Consider the following 21,832-nt stretch of genomic DNA (forward strand, 5'->3'; position numbering starts at 1 on the left):
AATATTTTTCTTCATTTCAGACAAATTTTAAGTTATATTTAATGTATATTTAAAAAATGTAGCCAAGTATCTTGCAGGAATGAATATGTATGGGTTGGGACAGATAGGGGAAGAAGAATGGGAGGAGTGATATTAATATTGATCATACTCATAATCTGACATGTTGCATTGAAACCCTTTTGTACACCTATTAATTTTTTTTTGTGTGTGTGTAGGGGGAGGGGGAGTTATGGGGCTTGAACTCTGCCTATGCGCTGTCCCTGAGCTCTTCAGCTCGAGGCTACGGCCCTACCCTTGAGCCAAGCTCCCCTTCCCATTTTCTAGTGGTTAATTGAGATAAGAGTCTCAGGTCCTTTTGTGCCTGGGTTGGCTTTGAACTTTGATCCTCAGATCTTAGCCTCCTAAAATTATAGGCCAGTGCCACCATGCCTGGCTCTGTTAAATAATTTTAACACTTATTAAATCATTTTACATTTTAAAATTCAAATATTTTTTAAACAAAAATAGTTTTCATTTGGGACAGGAAAAAAACTTTATGGAGAATTAAATGTTAGTACAAATTTTTATAAATCTATATTCTGCTTCATTTTCTTTGAAGTTAGTAAGATGCCAATTGCCATTTATGAAGATTAGGATATTAGTTATTTCCTTTCTCAATTATGAATATTTTGATTTTGTGGATTTATTTTGAGTTTATTATTTGGTTAGGGTTTTCATTAGAGTTTTTATTCAGAACCCTCTGGTCTACCATTTGAGCTACGCCCCTAGACTACAATTTTTTTCAATCTGATTCATTCCTATATTTCCTATAGCACATGACATATTTTGGTCATTTTTTCTTTTTTTTTTTTTGAAATACTGTAATAGCCTCTTTCACTCAAAGACACTATTTACATTATTCATATTCTTTTTATGTAGCCTAAAAGAAGAGAAAACAAATCTTTTCCCTTTCACTATCAATGGTGGCCAAATTTTTTGCTGTTAATCCAAAGCCTCCAAATGAGGAACCTACTCCATCTCAAATTATTTGCAGATTTCTTTGACCAGAAGCTTTGAGTCTGCTTGCTCCTTTTTAAATGTACCTCTTGCTCTCTTTCTGTTAGCTGAAATGTCCACTTCTTTTTACTTACCACTCACTTACCACTTACCACTCAGTTACTGGTTTTACAAACAATCTTCTCAAAAAAAAAAAATTCCTATGTGATTTTCCCAACCACAGATCTTCCTATATTCGTTAATTTTTTTTTGTTGGTCATGGGACTACTTGAACGCTGAGTGTGGGCATTGTCCCTGAGTTCTTTACCTCAAGGCTACTGCCCTACTCCTTGAGCCATAGCACCACTTACAAATTTTTTTCTTTTAAGTTGTTATACAAAAGGATTTTAATACTAGAACCAATGGTTATTAGTGGTTATAATTGCAGAATTATGTGTAGTATACAAATTGTATAACCAATATGAGGCAGATACATCTCATCTACTAGATTTGATTAAAGTAGTCCTTTAGTTTGTAAAGTATATTTTAATTGTCAAGACAAAATTGCATATGTTGTTTACACTGTAGCATTTCAATATATGTGGAATGATCAGATCAGGCCAATTAACGTCTGTCATCTTAAATATTTTTTTGTGAAGAAAAGACTTTGAAAGTTCTTACCACATAGTTTTTTGTTGTTTTTGAGAAAGGGTCTGCTTGTCTGTCTGTCTTTCTATCTACACATCTATTATCCTATGCGGTCCTTACCATGAAACTAAGATAACCTCAAACTCCTGATTCTTCTGCCTTTACCTACCCAGTGATGAGATTATAGCATGTATCACCATGCCCTGCATATACTATACATAATATTTTATTGTTAATAGTACCAGTCCGGGTGCTTGAGCTCAAGGCCTGAGCTTCTTTGTGTTCTGCCTCAGTGCTACTTCTGGCTTTTTCTGAGTAGTTTATTGGAGATGTGTCTTACAGACTTTCCTGCCCAAGTTGACTTCAAACCACAGTCCTCAGATCTCACCCTCCTGAGTGCCTAGGATTACAACTATGAGCCACTGGCATGTATGTGATATAGTACCCAAACGTTTATTCTTTCTAATTATACAACATATGTCTTGACCAACTTCTCTCCATTCTTTCCACACATTTTCCCTCCTCAACCTCTTCCACCCACCTCAGGATTTCATCTTTTCATGGCTGTATAGTATTTATGTATATGTACAGCACATTTTCTTTATTCATCTGTTCACTGATAGACAGCTGAATTGGTTCCCTATCATGGTCCTGTTGAATACTGCTGTGATAAACATAAACATAGATGTCTCTTCAACAAACTAATTCCATTGCTTTTGTATACCCTGCATTGGATTTACTGGATCATATATATAGTAGTTCTGTTGAGTTTTCTGTTGTTGAAATACCTCCATTTTTTCACTGTTGCTGTCCTAATTTACAATACTCAGCATGTAAAAGTGCTCTCTCCTTTTTTTTTTGGTTCAAGACTCAAATTTGGACCTGATATTTTCATTCAGTGGCTAGTGCTCAACCACCTAAGCCATGACTCTATAACCATTTTTCTCCACCTTCTGACCAGTGTTTATCTTTTGTCATCTTCTTTTCTTTTTTCCTGGTCCTAGGCTTCAAGTTAGGGCCTGGGGTGCTATCTCTGAGCTTTTTCATATTGAGGCTATTGTTCTACCACTTGAGCCACGGCTCCTGTTCCAGCACCAATATGACATGTTAGGATTGCAATTATTTTCATAGATCGTTTACTTTTTCTGTAGTGGAAGTACATATATAGTCACTTTATGAATTGAATCCAGATAATAGACAGAACATACAGACTTTTTATTCTGTCCATGAAGATTGTGATTATTGTTACCAGTTATGTAAAAATAATATCAAAAAACCAGGTGCTTGTGGCTCATGCCTATAATCCCAGCTACTCAGGAGGCTGATGTCTAAGGATTGTGGTTTGAAGCTAGCCCAGGCAATTATTGCAGATAAGAGTCCATGAGATTTCTTATAATAGGTATACTCAAAAAGCTTACCTATTTTAAGTTACTTAAAAATAGTAGTGTATATATTAAGTAATATATTTAGAGTAATATATTTAGTGTATTTAGGATTAATTTGCAGCAAAATATTTTATGACTTTAACACATAGTAATTAAGTGTTTAAGACATTTTGAGCTTACTTATTTATTTTTGCTGACAGATCCTGATAGCCACTATCACTCACCTCTTGCCAAGTACAGAAGCTTCATCTTATGAAATGGACAAGAGGGTAAATTTTGTCTGACTTTTTCATATATGCTTATGTAGAATACTTAAGTTTTTTAAAAATTAGTACATAAAATAGAAAGATATTATAGTTTAACTTAATATTTAAAAAATACATATGTATATATATTTTTTTTTCATGACCCTTTAACAAATTCTTTGAATCTCAGGATAGTAAAGAACCTTAGGAAATGTTCTCTTCACTTAAAGTATATATCCTGACAAAACATGTTGCTATTACCACCTCTGAAGGGCAGTCACTTGTTTTTGTATAGCTGTTACAGATGAAAAGTAAAGGTATTTTAGTAAGCAAAGTACATAGAGGTTTGAGAAAATTATTCACCAAATATTTTACAAGTGACAGTAATCATGATGAATTCATTTTGACTCTTTTAATTGTTTGATATTGAATTAAAAAGGGGGTTTAACTGTATGAAATATGGCCAGTTTATGAAAAGAGGTTTAAGAAAATATGAAGTCATATCAGTGGCTCACATCTGTAATCCAAGCTACTCAGGAGGTTGAGATCTGAGTATCACAGTTCAAAACTAGTCCAGGCAGGAAAATCTGTGAGACTTTTTTTGCCTGTCACGGGGCTTGAACTCAGGGCCTGAACACTGTCCTTGGGCTTTCTCAAGGCTAGAGCTCTACCACTTGAGCCACAGCACCACTTCTGGCTTTTTCTATGTGGTAACCAAGGAACCCGGGTCTTCATGCATGTTAGGTAAGCACTCTACCACTAGGCCAAACTCCTGACCCTCTGTGAGATTCTTTTAAGCTAAGAAAAAAAGCTGAAACAAACTTTGGCTTAAGTGGTAAAGCACAAGCCCTGATCACAAAGAAGCTCAGGGACAGCATACAGGCTGAATTCAAGCTCCAGGATGGGTCAAAAAAGTGAACTGAAAGCTGGGTGCGGTGGCTCATGTCTGTAATCTTAGCTACTCAAGAGACTGAGATCAGCAGATCTTGGTTCAAAGCCAGCCCGGGCACTAGAGACCATCTTACCTCCAAATAACCACTAGAAAACCAGAAATGATGCTATGGCTCAAGGGATAGAGTGGTAGCTTTGGGCTGAAGAGCTCAGGGTCAGCGCTCAGGCCCCATGGCCGACCAAAAAAAGGAAAAAAAAAGTGAACTGAGAGTAGTAATATGGCAGTTGTTATTAAAAGTCTGTATAAAAATTGATGTTGTTCAGAACTATGGAGAGTAAATACTAAATGGAATTCACAAGCAAGGAAAGGGATACAGGCATTAGTGCATGGGGCACAATCCAAGTGGCAAAACACTTTCCGCACAAGGTCCTGGGTTTATTCCTATTTTCTGTGCCCTGTAGGAATAGTAACCAGATTGGAACCTACAGCAAGCAATTTTAAACATGATAACAAAATTCAAGTGTAGAAATGAAATCTTGGCATTGTAGGCACATGAGTAGTATTAAAATTGTTGGACTGTGGGGCCGGGAGTTTGGCCTAATGGTAAGAATACTCGCCTAGCATGCACAAAGACCTAGGTTCTATTCCTCCATACCACATACATAGAAAAAGCCAGAAGTGGTGCTGTAGCTCAAGTGGCAGAGCTCTAACCTTGTGCAAAAAGTGTCCAAGTACAGTGCCTATGCCCTGAGTTCAAGCCCCAGGACTGGCAAAAAAAAAAAATATTGGTCTATATGAGATCATGTAAGGAAAGACAACTGAATAGGAGAGTTAGCAATATATGGCACAGTGAAGATTGACAAGGGACAAGCAGAGGAAGAAGACTCAGTAAAAGTTACTAAAAGGACTCATAGGAGAGGCAGAATGAAAATCAGTTCCATGAGAATATAAACTTCATGGGAGGGACAATTAATCTCCCAAATGTTTTCCTGAGCTCAGTTTTGTTGATCACTTTTATACAAATCAGTAGGCTCAAATAATGGCATATTTGAACAAATAGGGATATTCAATTATAGCCCACTCTTCAATTTACCTTTCAGTCTATATGTACCAGTAGACAGGAGATCATCGTTCAGCATCATTCACCCATCTTTTGTGGACTAGTCACAGATTACCAGGTTTTTCATGTATCTTGGGACATCGTTTTTCACAGAAAAAAGTCAGACCTTTGAATAACAGAATATTACCTAAACATTTGATGTTGAATCTTACATGTTTTAAAAAAAGAGCCTGGTACCTTGGGCCAGAAGTTTGGCCTAGTGGTAAGGGTGCTTGCCTAGCAAGCATGAAGACCCAGGTTTGATTCCTTGGTACCACATACTTAGAAAAAGCCGGAAGTGGTGCTGTGGCTCAAGTGGTAGAGCTCTAGCCTTCAGAAAGCCCAAAGACAATGCTCAGGCCCTGAGTTAAGCCTCAGGACTAGAAAAAAACAAACCAACCTCCCCCTTCTCCCTCCCACCCCCTTTACTAGGCTTTGAAGTCAGGGCTTTGCTAGACTGGTGCTTTACCACTTAGGGTTAGGAGGATGGCCCGCCCATTTTTTTGCTGCCTATTTTGGAGATGGAGTCTAGCAAACCTTTCTACCTGGGCTGGCTTTTCAGATGATCTTCCTAAGTATCTTTAGGTTACTCGCATGAGCCATGGTGCCAACCAATATGTCAATAGTTGGAATTAGATAAATTTTGGAAGCCCAAGAACAAGGTGAAATATTAATTATTCAATACTAATGATTTTCTCATTATTACTGTTGTTACAGTTGGTTGTATCTTTACTTCTTTGCCTTCTGGACTGGATTATGGCATTACCTCTAAAGACATTACTCCAACCAATCCGTGCTACAGGCACTGAAAATGATAAGACAGAAAAATCTGTTCTAAATTGCATTTATAAGGTAAACTTCCTTGCCTCGCTTACTATTTATTTGATAACCAAAGGTTTTTAAGAAATGTAGAAATATTTACATGTTTTCATTGTTTTATGGGTAGTTAGTTTTAAAGTATGTGGATATAGCTGGCAATACCTAAAGGCAATTCAAAAGTACGTTCTATGCTATATTATTGTTTTGCCACAAAATTTTGGAAGATGTTACAATTCATTTATATGAAAGAATCACTAGTGAAATTTCACTTTCTCTCTCTCTCTCTGCCTTTTTTTTTTTTGGTGGGTCATGGGGCTTGAACTGGGCCTGAGCATTGTCCCTGAGCTCTTTATCTCAAGGATACCATCATACCCTTGAGCCAACCCCCACTTCCCATTTTCTAGAGGTAAATTGGAGATAAGAGTCCCAAGTCTTTTTGTGCCCAGCTGGCTTTGAACCTTAATCCTCAGATCTCAGCCTCCTGAGTAGCTAGGATTATAGGGGTGAGCCACCTCTCCCATCTTCGATCACTTTCTCCTTTTAAGAGATATTTAAATTTTACCTTGAAGAGCTAAATGTTTAATTATTGATTTTTTTTCTGAAGTCTTATGCTACCACTTGCCTTTTTGTCTTAAACATATTTGGTTTCATTTAAAAGTTAAACTTGAGGGGCCTGGAGTTTGGCCTGGGGTAGAATGCTTGCATAGCATTCATGAAGGCCCTGGTTTGATTCCTCGGAATCACATACATAGAAAAAAGTCAGAAGTGGTGCTTTGGCTCAAGTGGTAGAGCTCTAGTCTTGAGGAAAGCCCAAAGATAGTTCTCAGGCCCTTACTTCAAGCCCCAGGACTAGCAAAAAAAAAATTAAACTTGGTATTTTCTTTTCCTTTAGGTTTTACATGGTTGTGTTTATGGAGCACAGTGTTTTAGCAATCCAAAGTATTTTCCAATAAGCCTCTCTGACTTAGCATCTGTAGATTATGATCCTTTCATACATTTGGAATGTCTGAAAGAGCCTGAACCTCTGCATTCTCCTGATTCGGAACGGTCTTCTAAACTCCAGCCTGTAACTGAAGGTAACAATAGTTGTATGGAAGACTGTTAAATTACGTGGGTTCTTGCTAGGTGTGATTTGAGGCTGTATGTTGAAATAATGAAGAACAACGTTTTTCTTTATAGTTGTTTTTTGCTTACCCAACCATGAATTACCTCAAGTTCATTTTTAGATATATATATATATATATATATATAAATTACTGGTAGTAATGTGATAATAATTAGCCAGAAGTATGAAGAGAACATTATTATTAATATTGCCTGTCCTGGGGCTTGAACTCAGGGCCTGAGTGCTGTCCTTGGGCTTTCTCAAGGCTAGAGCTCTACCATTTGGGCCACAGCACCACTTCCGGCTTTTTCTAAGTATGTGGTACCAAGGAATCAAACCTGGGTCTTCATGCTTGCTAGGCAAGCACCCTTACCACTAGGCCAAACTCCTGTCCCCCTAATTATTCTTAAGAATGCTCTTTAAAGGGGCTGGGAATTTGGCCTAGTGGTAGAGTGCTTGCGAAGACCCAGGTTTGATTCCTCGGTACCCCACATACATAGCAAAAAGCCGGAAGCTGAGGCTCAAGTGGTAGAGTGCTAGCCTTGAGAGAGTCCAAGGACAGAGCTCAAGCCCTGAGCCCAAGCCCAGGACTGGCAAAAAAAAAAAAAAGGAATGCTCTTTAAAAATTTTTATCTTACACATTATAGAATTTACATAGAGTACAAGAACTTTAAAATCTTGTAGACCTGTGACTATTTCCTTATTTGTAACATACAGATAACATTAGTTCCATCATAAGTTGTTTTGAGAACCAAATGAGATTATATGTATAAATACACAGAAGCCCTGGCATATTGTATAATCACTACAATAGCTTCTTTTTTTTTTTTTTAAGTCAGTCTTGGAGCTTGAGCTCAGGGCCTGGGCAGTGTCTCTGAGTTCTTTTGCTCAAAGCTAGCACTCTAGTACTTTGAGTCACAGTACTGCTTCTAGTTTTCTAATGGTTAATTGGAGATAAGAATCTCATGAGCTGGCTTTTAACTGCCATCCTCAGATCTCAGGCTTCTGTTAGCTAGGGTTATAGATGTGAGCCACCAGCACCTAGCTCAGAGTAATTCTTGACTTTCCGTATGTTAGGAAGCCCCAAACTGACTAAGTCCTTTTTGTACTAGGATAACAGGCACATGCCACTATGTCCATCTCTCAGTTGTGAATTTTTCTGTTTTTCTTTTTTTTTTTTTTTTTTTTTTTTTGTGGGTCATGGGTCTTGAACTTGGGTCTGGATGCTGTCCCTGAGTTCTTCAGCTCCAAGACTACCACCATACCCTAGAGCCAAGCCCCACTTCCCGTTTTCTAGAGGTTAATTGGAGATAAGAGTCTGAGATCCTTTTGTGCCTGAGCTGGCTTTGAACCTTTAGTCTCAGATCTCAGCCTCCTGAGTAGCTAGGATTATAGGCATGAGCTACTGTACCCTTCAGTTGTGAATTTTTCTATCCAAGCTGGCCTGGGACCTCAGTTGTCTCTATCTCAGCCTCTGGAGTAGCTAGGATCACACATGTGAGTCACTAACACCTAGCTTAACTTGTACATCTTTATGAAGTAGAACTGCAGCAAAGGGGAGCCCTGGGATCCTGTCAGCCTCTGACATTTTCCAGGACCCACTCCAAGAAATCTCCAAACACAATATATGATTTAAACTTAGTGCTCCAAGAGTTTTAATCTGCCTGTATCAAAATTGAAATATTGTCTCTACTTGGCTTAACTTTTCTTCCAGTCTAAACAATTCGACATGAACTGAAACTAGGTTTCCCTGTAGAAAGCTTTGTCTTAATTGGAAGATAGAAGTTGAGTTCTTTCTTGCAACTCTTAGTGTTTATTTTTATACTGTGTGTCCATAAAATAAGATTTCTTCAGTTTGAATCTGCATAACACTAACTGCCAAACATCTCATTTAATGTATATGGCCTTCAACATTTCTGTACAATAAAGATCAGTAATTGTCTCTCTGGAAAAAAAAATAAAATAAACTTAGTGCTCCAATCGAAAAGATGTAAAGTGGGCAAATTTAATACAGGAAAAGAGTTTAGACAATAATTAACTTAGGTAGCAAATTGTCTTCATAATTTTCATTGTAAATTAGTCTTCATTTTACTGAACAAAGTTATGTAAAAAATTGTTTTTTGCATTTTTAAAGGTAGGAAATGGTAAAACATTTAAGCAGAGTTTACTTAAAAAATTTTATCAAATAGTCCAGAGAATAAGACACATATGCACAAAGTACAGTAAATTGTGTATATCAGTTGAGGAAAAGATGAGTTTAATACTAATACCAAATATTCCTAATGTTTTAAATTGCTCCCTTTGGACTTTGTCAAAGATATAGAAAACCAGATCAGTACAGAATCTTTTAGGAACAGCCAAGCGCTATCAGCAGATAACACTCTAGCCTGTCATGAATACATGCTGTGGGTGGTTTTTATAATGGGGCTAAAATCTAATCATTATGCCCAGGTTGAAGGCATGTTTCATCATCATCAAGCACTTTTTTGGGCAATGAATTCTAAACACAGTGTCTCTAATCAGCTCAGTATTGGCTTAAACAAGTCTGATTTGAGAACTATTGGCAGAAGTAGCTTAATTATTAAATTTACTGCAGAATAAGACAAGGTAGTAAAATTGGCTTTTTGTCAAATGGAGAGTAGTCTTATTAGCAAAAAGTCATCATTAGCAGAGTCAGAGGAGGCTCCAAAGGATTCATTCTGTCCTAATTATAGTTTCACCTATACATATTATGCAAAGCTAATATTTAAAGCATTTGCCAAAATTAACTTCCTCTGCATGTTCTTTTACAGTGCAGTGAATTGCAGCAGCTTTTTATGTCTTGCTGCTTTTGTATGCCGTAATAATCTGTAATTATGGGTTTGCTGAAAATGCTGTAGGGTTTGTTTAATCTGACAATCTGAAAAGACAACCCTGAATAGGCTTATTTAAATGAATGCTAGTTATACAAAGCCTTAGAAGCATCAATATCTTCATTTTGCATTTTCTCACTAGACTGATTAATTTAGAAATTCAAAAATGAAATTTAAAAAGAGAATTCTGTCTTTTTTATATCTAACCTAAGAGAAATATGTATTTTCCATGATTTATTGCTGTAAAGAAATCTACTTACCCAACTACCAAGTTGAAATATCTACATATCTTTCTTTCCTTTTATACATATACACACATACCATCCTAAATTTAGAGCAGCAGCTTGGGGAAAAAAATGATTTGTCCTACATCTGAAATTTAGTATTTTCAATGTTAATAATTCCAGTCAATTTGTGAATAAGCTCTTTCAAACTTTATTACCACTGTTTCTGTCCTTGGGAAGAAGACTAGGATGGTGTAATGCCTGGGTTGTATTTTAGGGAAACAACTGAATCCTTTTTAGAGTTCATGAGCAAATTTGAGGGAAAATAAAACTTACAAACAATATAAACCATTTTTGGGAACATTATAGTGAGCATTGGTTTAATTTATATGTTTTTAATTCATTTTTAGAAATAAGTTATTCTTACAGAAAAAAATAGGTTTAGGGCCGGGTAGGTGGCTCAGGCCCATAATCCTAGCTACTCTGGAGGCTGAGATCTGATGATCAAGTACAAAGCCAGCCCGGGTACAAAAGGACCTGAGACTCTTATCTCTAACATCCAGAAAATGGGAAGTGGGGCTTGGCTCCAGGGGTAGGGTCTTGATAGCCTTGAGCAGAAGAACTCTGGGCCAGCGCACAGGCAGAGTTCAAGCCCATGAAAAAAAATACATTTAGGAAGTTTTGTGTGGTTTGTCAATGTTCACAGACCAAACCAAAGTCTGTGAATCTCATTCTGTTCTGTTCTTTTATTATACTCTTTCTATGGGGTGGGGGGGGCAGGGGGAGCAGATGGTGCTTGAACTCTGGCCTTGAACTCTGGCCCTACCCTTGAGCCACAGCCCCAATTCCTGTTTTCTAGTAATTAATTGGAGTTAAGAGTTTACGGTGTTGTATTACCCGGGGTGGCTTTGAACCATGATCCTCAGATCTCAGCCACCAGAGTAGCTAGGATTACAGGCGTGAGCCACTGCAGCACCTACCTATACTTTCTCTTGCACCCAGCTGTACTTTCTTTTTTAAAACAAGCATTTCTGATCTTTTATTATACTTTCTTTTCAGAGCATAAATGTTTAAAGAAGAGATTCAGTATTTAAAACAATTTTAGTTAAGTAGTCACTGAATAAGAAGAAAGGCAAGAGAAAAGAATACAAAAATTTTCCTGCATCAGAATTTTTAAGTTACTAATTATATTTTTTCATTACTGTTTAAAACATCACTTAGATAACTAGGTACAGGTGGTTCATGCCTGTAATCCTAGCAGCTCATATGGCTGAGATTTGAGGATTATGGTTTGAAGCCAACTTCTAGCAGAAAAGACTGAGACTCTTCTGTTCAATTAACCACCAAAAAGCTGGAAGTGGAATGGTGGTTGAAGTGGTAAAGTGCTAGTTAGTCTTGAGCACAAATAGTTAAAGGACAGCCCCTAGACCCTGAGTTCAAGCACCAGATTGGTATGAGGAAAAGAAAAATCATTTAATTGGTCTTATTCAATTGATCTTATTTAATAATGTAGGCTAATACTGTGTTCTGTGAATGTGTACAATGTACTGGGGCTTGAACTCAGTGCTTGAGTCTTTGTCCCAGCTGGCTTAAAACCACAATCTCAGATTTCAGCCTCCAATCATAGGTATAATCCAGCAGTGATACTGTTTTTTTTAAGTCCCTATAACTAGAAAAAAATAAATTTTAAAGTCATTGTTTCCATGTCACAAAGAAAAGTGTTTAAGAAATATAGAAGTTAGAGTTACAGGGAAGTGAGGAGATAGTAGCAATGAGCTTTGGGAAGAAAAGACTAGACCTGATATGAAATAAGTAAGTCACTTAACTTATATGATCCATTTATCCTTATGTACAGAATAAAGAGCACTAGCTAGATTATCCACTTATAGTATGAACATTAATTATATTATTACAAATTACAAACAGCATGAACATTAACTGTATTATAAATTACAAGTAGAGAGCAGTTAGACTAAAGCCAACACTTTCTCAGCATTCAGTTTACATAGTCTTGGGGGGAAAATTCAATTATTTAGTGTTATCATCAGCATTAAATAACAGATTTGTGTGTGTGTGAGAGAGAGAGAGAGAATGTCATGGGGCTTGAACTCCTGGCCTGAGCACTGTCCCTGAGCTCTTCAGCTTAAAGCTACCGCCCTACCTCTGGAGCCACAGCCCTACTTCCCATTTTCTAGTGATTAATTGGAGATGAAAGTCTCAGGTTCTTCAGTGCCTGGGCTGGCTTTGAACCCTGATCCTCAGATCTCAACCTCCTGAGTAGCTAGGATTAGAGGCTTGAGCCACCTTGCCTGGCTTTAATAACAGATTTTTAAGACTCGTGTAATAATTTATCAATAGTTCAATATACTTTGATGCCAAGAAATCTTCATATTTACGTATATGCAGTTATAAAACTTGGCCAGTAATTGAACATTTAATTTTTAACATATGAAGATAGCATAATGCAACCCACAAATGCTGTCTGCAAAAATTGGAGAACGTGGGGAAGGTAATGGGTGAGATGACTTTATAGGCATCTGTGGAATTATTACAATGAAACCACTTAATGTAAGCCACCTAAAATTTTTAATTGTGTTGACTGGAGATTTAAACTCACGGCCTTGATTGCACTTTTGCTTTGATTTTTTGCTCATGACTGGCACTCTACTATTTGACCTATGCCTCCAGTCCAGTTTTTTTGCTGCTTAACTGAAGATAGATTCCCTGGAACTTTTCTAGCTGGGCTGGCTTTGAACTTCAATCCTTAGATCTCAGCCTTCTGAGTAGTATTACAGACATAAGCCACCATCACTTGGCTTAAAGAAAAAATTAGATTGTAATTGTTTTGGTGGTTTTAAACTCCTTGTTTTGGTGGTTTTAAACTTCTTGCTCTTAATTATGTAGATGCTATACCACTTGAGCCACATCCCTTTCTGCTTTTTATTTATCCAATAGGGTCTTGAGTTTATATCTGAACCAACCTGGACTGTTACCCTATTCATGCTTGTCAAATAACTAGAATAACAAGTGCAAGCCATTCTGTCCATTTTATTGGTTGTGACGGGCAGACATTTTGCTCAAGCTGGCCTTGAGCCACACAGTCTTCCCAGTCTTCATCTCTTGATTACAGATGACAGCTACCATTCCTGGCTCAATTATAACATTTTTGAATCAACAAAAGCCTTGAACTGTTCTTACTATTGGAAAAGATGTTTTTAGTATGAGTACCATAGCAGGTGTTTTGTTGCTCAATGTCAGCATGATTGGTTAGGCAGTCTAGTTGTAAATTTTGAGAGCATTAATCTGACAGTGTTCTCTCCCATTTCTTTTTAAGAATTCAAACCAGCAGTACCCAAACCAGTTTTTGGTTTTCTTTAAACATAGGTTCAATGAGGTATAGTTCATAGAAGTAAGTATAAAAAATGTATCCTTTTGGGGCAAGGAGCATGGCCTAGGGAGAGTGCTTGCCTAGCATGCATGAAGAACCAGGTTTCAATTCCTCAGTACCACATACACAGAAAATGCTGGAATTGGTGCTGTGGCTCAAGTGGTAGAGTTCTACCCTTGAGAAAGCCCAAGGATAGTGCTCAATCCCCGAGTTCAAACCCCAGGACTGGCAAAAAAAAAAAAAAATAGTTTCCTTGATAAATTGCAGCACGGATTTAAATGCATTCTGAGTCTTGAAGTCTATACATTTTTATATCATCAGTAATGGCCAGAATTAAAGGATTTAATTCTAGCATTTAAAGGATACTGCAAGCTATGTCTCTGAATCTGTGCTCTATTGAGATAAAGGGATCTGACTTCTAAGAAGTTTCTTAAGTATTTGATCTGTGTGTTTAGTAATTTCAAAAGTGATTTATATTTAAAGGTGTGATTTAAATATGGTCCATTGGCAAAAAATTTTGAAGAAAATGTCTCCTATCATTCTTGTAATGTGGAAGTTGAAAATGCTAATTCAGATATTTGATTGTGGTTTTAACATTGTGATAGAGTCCCTGTTAGCTAATATTTCATTGATATTTTTATGACTTCTTGGAAGCAGCAGTACTTGCATTCATTTGTATTTTTTTCAATTTCCAGTGAAAACTCAAATGCAACAAGGATTAATCTCTATAGCAGCTCGAACTGTTATTACCCATTTGGTAAATCACTTGGGGCATTATCCAATGAGTGGTGGTCCTGCTATGCTAACAAGTCAAATATGTGAAAATCATGACAATCATTATAGTGAAAGTAATGAACTGTCTCCTGAACTCTTTGAGAGTCCAAATATCCAGTTCTTTGTGTTGAACAATACAACATTAGTGTCTTGTATCCAGATCAGATCAGAAGAGAGTGTGCCTGGAGGTGGTTTATCTGCTGGACTTGCATCGGCCAATTCAAATGTCAGAATCATAGTACGCGATCTTTCTGGAAAATACTCATGGGATTCTGCCATATTATATGGACCACCTCCTTTAAGCAGCTTCTCGGAACCTACATCTTTCATACTTTCATTGTCTCACCAAGAGAAACTAGAAGAATCTCCTACATCTAATGAATGCTTAGAAGATATGACAGTAAAAGATGGATTTTCTCTCCATCTTAAAAGATTTAGAGAAACTGTACCAACTTGGGATACAATAAGAGATGAGGAAGATGTTCTTGATGAGCTCTTACAGTATTTGGGTGTTACTAGTCCTGAATGCTTACAGAGAACTGGAATTTCACTTAATATTCCTGCTCCACAACCTGTGTGCATTTCTGAAAAGCAGGAAAATGATGTTATTAATGCTATTCTTAAGCAGTATACAGAAGAAAAAGAATTTGTTGAAAAGCACTTTAATGACTTAAACATGAAAGCTGTAGAGCAAGATGAACCAATACCTCAAAAACCTCAGTCAGCGTTTTATTATTGCAGATTACTTCTTAGTATATTGGGAATGAATTCCTGGGACAAAAGGTAAGAATAAAGACATTTTTTTCCATTGGTTTTAAATGTTAATCTTATACATCTTGCTGATCAGGAATTTTGTTTTCAGAACTTTTTCTTACCAAATTTCATCTATCAAATAGTTCTTTAACCACTAGGCATGCGCGCGTGCGTGCGTGCGTGCGTGCGTGCGTGCGTGTGTGTATGCTGGTGTAGGGACTTGAACTGAGGGCCTGGGCATTGTCTTTGAGCATTTCTGCTCAAGGCTAGACCTATGCCACTCCCAGCTTCTGGTCATTAACTGGTATGAAGGGTCTTCTGTACTTTCCTGCCTGGGCTGGTCTCAAACTGCCGTCCTCAGATCTCAGCCTCGTAAGTAACTAGGATTAAAGGCATAAGCCACCACCACCCAGCTGCATATTTTTTAAGGCTACTGAGTTACATCAAGATTTGGAAAATTAATATTAATTGTATAAAATTATATTTTAACATTTTGAGAAGGACTGCTAGAACTCTGTAAAAAATTATTGCTCATATGATTGGGGGGAAAAAAAATCTTGCTTTTCGGCTCAGAATTTGGCCTAGTGGTAGAGTGCTTGCTTAGCATGCAAAAAGACCCAGATTCAATTCCTCAGTACCACATACATACTTCAAAAAAAAAAAAAAAAGCTGGAATTGGTGCTGTGGCCCAAGTGATAGAGCTCTAGCCTGGAGAAAACCCAAAGACAGTGCTCAGGCTCTGAGTTCAAGCCCTGAGACTGGCAAAAAAAAAAAATGGTCCACCAAAAAAATCTTGCTTTTCAGCCTTCATGTGGGCTTAACTATTTTTTTTTTTAGACCAACTGCAGTCATTTCTGGGTTTAATTAAATTCAAGATTGAAGATTAAATCAAGGAAAGAATCTAGACTTTTAATCTTGCTGTTTTGCTTTCTTGTGCATGTTACTTAGGAGTATAGTTCAGTGGTAAATCCTAGAGTTCAACTCTTGGCACCAAAAAAAACTGGTGGCTCATATGTATTATCATAACTACTCAGAAAGCCGCGATCTTAGGATCATAGTTCAAAGATAGAATCTCACAGACTTTCCTCCTCAAGCTATCACCAATTAACCACCAGAAAACCAGAAGTGGTGCTGTGGCTCCAAGTGGTAGAGTAGAACAAGTCAAAGACAGTACTCAGACCCCACGCATGATCCCCCAAAAATAGATTACTATAAACACATGTACTCAAGTTAGGTAAGAACTAAAGGAAAAGAATATTAAGAATATTAGAGTTAAATCGAAGACTGACATTACATATTCTTAATCTTAAGATCCAAATGATGACTGAAAACAATCATTGAGAATGATTCCCACTTCATAGAGGGAATTAATCAGATATTATACCAAAAGAAACACTAAGATTGATTAATATTTATAGAGCATTACTGATATACATTTAGGTTTTGATGGGTTTGGGGGGGTTGTTTTGGTAGTAGGAATTGAAGCCAGGCTCCTGGCACATGTTAACATACAGTTTCTGCCACTGAGTTCTGTTCCTTACATTGTGGGATTTTTTTTTTGTTGTTGTTGTTTGTGCTGGTTCTGAGCTTTTGTGCTCAAAGACACTTTTCCAGTTGAGCTGCAGTGCCATTTCTGGATGCTTACTGGTTAATTTTAAATAGCCTGGTAGGCTTTCCTGCGCTGGCCAGTTTTGTTTGTTTGTTTTTGGCCAGTCCTGGGCTTGGGCTCAGGGTCTGACCCACAGCACCACTTCTGGCTTTTTCCTATGTATGTAGTACCGAGGAATCGAACCCGGGTCTTTGTACATGCTAGGCAAGCATTCAACCACTAGGTCAAACTCCCAGCCCTCTGGCCAGTTTTAAACTGCATTCCTCAGCTCGCATAACCCTAGCTTACTTACTCCAGAAGGCTAAGCCTGAACCACCAGGCTGGGTGGGACGGTCCCAAGACCCCCCCCCCCCAAAAAAAAGTGAGCTACATTATATTTAATTTCTGTACTATGAAAACCTGTAGGAAAGGGGAAGACAATTGATACATATTTAGCACTGTTAAGAGCTAATGTATTATGTATTCCTTATATTCCTTTTTTCCTTTTTTGTGGGTCATAGCCTTTGAACTCTGGGTCCTGTCCCTGAGCTCTTCAACTCAAGGCTACCATCCTACCTCTGGAGCCACAACCCCCCTTCCCTTTTTCTAATAATTAATTGGAGATTAAGAGTCTCAGGTGCCTGAGCTAGCTTTGAACCCAATCTTCAGATCTCAGCCTCCTGAGTAGCTAGGATTACAGATATGAATCACTGTACCCGGCTATATATTCCTTTATAACTGAAAGTACATAAAATATTTCATACAGATACTATTATCTTTTCTGGTTGAGTTTGGGCTATGCACATCTTGAAGAGAGACTGAAGTAGCCTGTAGATATAATCCACTAGCAAAAAGGAATGAGGGCTTTGTAAAATATATATGTCATTATTTCTGCATTCTTTTAGGCTCTTTTCTCCTTTGTATTATAAGTATGAAAAGGCAAAAAATGTGCAAAAGTTGCATGAGTAGAGTGGAAAATATTTCCACAATTATATAATGTCATTTACTGCAAAGGTAATGAGAATGTTTATAAATCTCCATTTAGGAGGAGCTTTCATCTCCTGAAGAAAAATGAAAAGCTACTTAGAGAACTTAGGAACTTGGATTCAAGGCAGTGGTAAGTTGATGGAAAATCTTCATATTTTAACTAGCAACTTTCAGCTATTTCTATTTAGAATAATACTATGAGTAATGTATTAAACAAATACCACACTTTCTGAGCAGGAATTTTAATTTATATCTTATAAATAATTCAAGCATACCAAATAACAATACTTATAAATTATATAAAATTTATATTTTTATTTATACATTGCTCAGTCATCTTTTGAATCACCCATAAATTGTTCTTAGATTTTTTTTTTCTTTTACGTAGACAAACATTAGACACCTAAAGATTCTGACTAGTTAGTCACAGTTACTAGCTGTGACAGGAGTACAGGAATGCAAAAGGAAAGAGGTGATTCAGGGCTTTCCTACACAAAACAAGTCTCCATCCTTCCCTTTCCTGTAAAATTTTTGTTGAGCCATCTCTTGCACACCTCAGTTTTACAAATCATCTGTTTCTTAATACATCGATTTCTTTGCTTTCTTTTTTGCCTGATTTAAGATCTTCAACAAATAAATGTGATACCTATCTTTAAACATACAAAAAAAATCTCAGGTTATAGTCCTTATTTCTTTCATAACCTATACTAGCATATTTATGGAAACGGATTTTTTTTTTCTAGTCCTGGGCTGGGGCTCAGGGCCTGAGCACTGTCCCTGAATTTTTCTTAAGGCTAGGGCTCTACCACTTGAGCCACAGCACCACTTCTGGTCTGGCTTTTTGCTACGTATGTGTTACCGAGGGTCTTCGTGTATGCTAGGCAAGCACCCTACCACTAGGCCAAACTCCCGGCCCCTGGAAAAGGATTATTACAACTGGTTTTTGTAAAGTGGCTTTTAGCTTTCCTCATAATGGTCTTTTTAAGTTTCTCAAAGCAGAGCTGGGAGAGTGGCCTAGTGATAAAGTGCTTACTACCTAGCATGCTTGAAGCCCTGGGTTCTTTTATTCCTCTGTACCACATACACAGAAAAAGCCAAGGGGTAGAGTGCTACCCTTGAGAAAGCTCAAGAACAGTGCCTAGGCCCCGAGTTGAAGCCCCATGACTGGCAAAATTTTTTTTCAATTCTTTTGGGTTTGGGTTTTATAGAAAATATACAGAAATAATCCATACGTTTATACACTGTTGCTAATACTAATTTTCAATGTTTCTATACTGAATGCCTTATTTTAAAAAACTGAAATACCAATACTATACTATGTTAGCATTTTTAAAAATTTCATTATTGTGTTTTCCTTAGTCATTTAGATGTTTATCAGAAAATTTTATGACATTAAGTTCTGTGGTTATTGGACATTTAAAATTAATTGCCCCTGGATAGATTCCTAGAATCAAAATTATTAGGTCAAAGTCCAAAAACAATATTTTAGGCCATATATGTACTACAAATTGCTTTTTATTAATAATTTATAATGCTACCAACATTTGTTAGAATACTTATGTAACTTCAGCCTGACCAGAACATTAGTCATAGGCTATCATTATAGCTTGAAGGACTTATCTAGTTAATTTTTCTTTTTGGTTGGTTGAAAGATGATATGCTGGGTGCTGTGGCTCATACCTGTAATCCTAACAGCTCAGGAGGCTGAGATCTGAGGATTGTGGTTCAAAGCCAGCCCTGGCACTAAAGTCTATGAGACTCTTATCTCCAGTTAAGCACCAGAAAACTGGAAGTGGCTCAAGGGGTAGGACAGACAACACCCAGGTCCAGAGTTCCCTATGACCGACCAAAAAAAAAAAAATGGTGTTTGCTATGTAGTCCATGCTGGCCTTGATCTCACAATCCTCCTGCTTTCATGTTCTGAGTGCTAGAACTGCAGATCCACCATAACTGGCCAAATATTTATTTCTTTACTATTAGAGAAGTTAAGAATTTTGAAACATTAAAATATGAAGAATATTATTACATTTACTCAGGTTCTAAGGAATTTCTCATACTTGCAATAATGATTCATATGTATTTATATGATACCAATCAATGTTAGGGGAACATAGGAATGGGGAGGAAGGATAAGAAAATGTAGCCATTGTTATTCAATTACACTGTAAAATATGAACTATGCGACTTGAGGGCAGAGACAGGAGGAGGAAAACTATCCAAGAAGCATTTACTCATTACCTGACTTTCAGATTTTCAATCACTTAGCACACTTTTTCTCTTTTGGTCCCTTGTTATTAAGGAATTGTACAATTTGAGAAAACTAGTTTTCTGTTGCAACTTCAGATCATTTAACATAAATCTACATAAAAACGAATTGTATATGTTTTTCTTTGGATTCCTTCTATATAAATAGAGGCAAAAATTATGTGATTAGAAAATAGAATGCTGGGGCTGGGAATTTGGCCTAGTGGTTAAAGTGCTTGCCTAGCATGTACGAAGACCTGGGTTCGATTCCTTGGTACCACATATATAGAAAAAGCTGGAAGTGGTGCTGAGGCTCAAGTGATAAGAGTTCTAGCCTTGAGAAAGTCCAAGGACAGTGCTCAGGCCCTGAGCTCAAGCCCAGGACTGGCAAAAAAAAAAAAAAAGAAAATAGAATGCTGAAGTCAGTTAAACATTCTATTTTTCTTTAGAGATAATTACTACTTCCACCAAATAAATATTTTACATTTAATTCTTTATTCCTTCTGCAATACATTTTCAGTTTTTGAATGAGAATTGAAACTAGCTTTAACTGTTGGTGAATAATCTATTTCAATAATTTATTGAATTAACTCATACTTTATCATTGATTTGATATTTCCTTTACCAAATATTAAACTGTCTACTTCAAATTTTACCTGTTTTTTATACAAATATAACTATTTACTATGGCTTTTTTCCCCTTTGGTATCAGTACCAGGGCTTGAACTCAGGGCCTCACATTCTTACTACTGATGCTCTCCCATTTGAGCCATACCTCCACTTCCAGCTTTTTGTTAGTTAACTGGAGGGGAGAGTCTCTTGGATTTGTCTGCTCAAGTTAGCTTTGAACTGCAATCCTCAGATCTAATCCTCCTGAATAGCTAGGATAGCAAGTGTGAGCCACCAGCACCTATTATCACAGTTGATTGTTCACTTTTGTTCCATCATCTCACTGTGCCTAATAGCTTAAAGTTTCATTTTCTGGTCATTCCAAAAATTGGCCTGCACACATATTTCCAGGCTGCCAGGAATGACTAGATATTATTTTTAAGGCTTTTCTTCCTAGAAATTTACCATGGGTTAATAAATGTTTGTGTCTATCAGATACCTTATTCCAGTTTTTTCTAATTAGATTCAGCCAATTACACGTACACTGGCTTCTTGACCTCCAGAACTGACTATGATTCCAGAAGAGTGTTCTTTAACTGTCCCTTTTCCTAGTTCTTTAAATTAGCTGTCACACAAAGGATATATCAAAGCAGCTATCAGTTACTCTTAACGAATTTATTCCAGGATCTGTTCCAGATACTCCTCTCAAACAGAAGTAGTGCTAATGGGCTGGGAGTTTGGCCTAGTGGTTAAAGTGCTTGCCTAGCATGCATGAAGACCTTGGTTCGATTCCTCGGTACCACATATAGAAAAAAAAGCTGTAAGTGGTGCTGAGGCTCAAGTGGTAGAGCTCTAGCCTTGAGAAAAGTCCAAGGACAGTGCTCAGGCCCTGAGCTCAAGCCCAGGACTGGCAAAAAAAAAAAAAAAGTAGTGCTAAGTTCTTTCACCCTGACCAGTACCTGTTTGCCACTATTCATAACTGAGGTCAGGGGTTTATTTACAGTGACACTGTCAACTGTATAATTAAGCAGTTAAATGGTTGACAGTCCCTGATCTTAGCTTACTTCTAACAGAACCTTTACCCTTCTCTCTGCAGGCAAATGAGAATGAGAAATACTGGGATCCTCAAAATGAGGCTAGATAAAGGAAGAGCTATGTGGTCCATTTATCTACTTTTCTAGATAGAATAGAGCTTTTGTGATGTGGACCTGGGAAAAAGATAAGAAATGTCACCAGTAGCCAATG

The 21,832-nt window shown here is 37.2% G+C and overlaps 1 protein-coding gene across 9 annotated transcripts in view; it reads left to right on the forward strand.

Moving 5' to 3' along the window:
* Ralgapa1 (Ral GTPase activating protein catalytic subunit alpha 1) overlaps positions 1-21,832 on the forward strand; it is a 199,072-nt gene that overhangs the window by 117,021 nt on the left and 60,219 nt on the right. For all 9 annotated transcript variants that reach the window (XM_090345148.1, XM_090345156.1, XM_090345154.1 and 6 more), the window contains 5 exons: positions 3,209-3,277; positions 5,962-6,096; positions 6,956-7,139; positions 14,328-15,189; positions 17,793-17,864. In XM_090345148.1, coding sequence (XP_090201274.1) covers positions 3,209-3,277; positions 5,962-6,096; positions 6,956-7,139; positions 14,328-15,189; positions 17,793-17,864 — 1,322 coding nt within the window. The remainder of the gene's footprint in view (positions 1-3,208; positions 3,278-5,961; positions 6,097-6,955; positions 7,140-14,327; positions 15,190-17,792; positions 17,865-21,832) is intronic.

The sequence above is a fragment of the Megascapheus bottae genome, chromosome 14 (genome assembly GCF_031878675.1).
Source record: "Megascapheus bottae isolate mThoBot1 chromosome 14, mThoBot2.hap1, whole genome shotgun sequence".
Taxonomy (NCBI): Eukaryota; Metazoa; Chordata; class Mammalia; order Rodentia; family Geomyidae; genus Megascapheus; species Megascapheus bottae.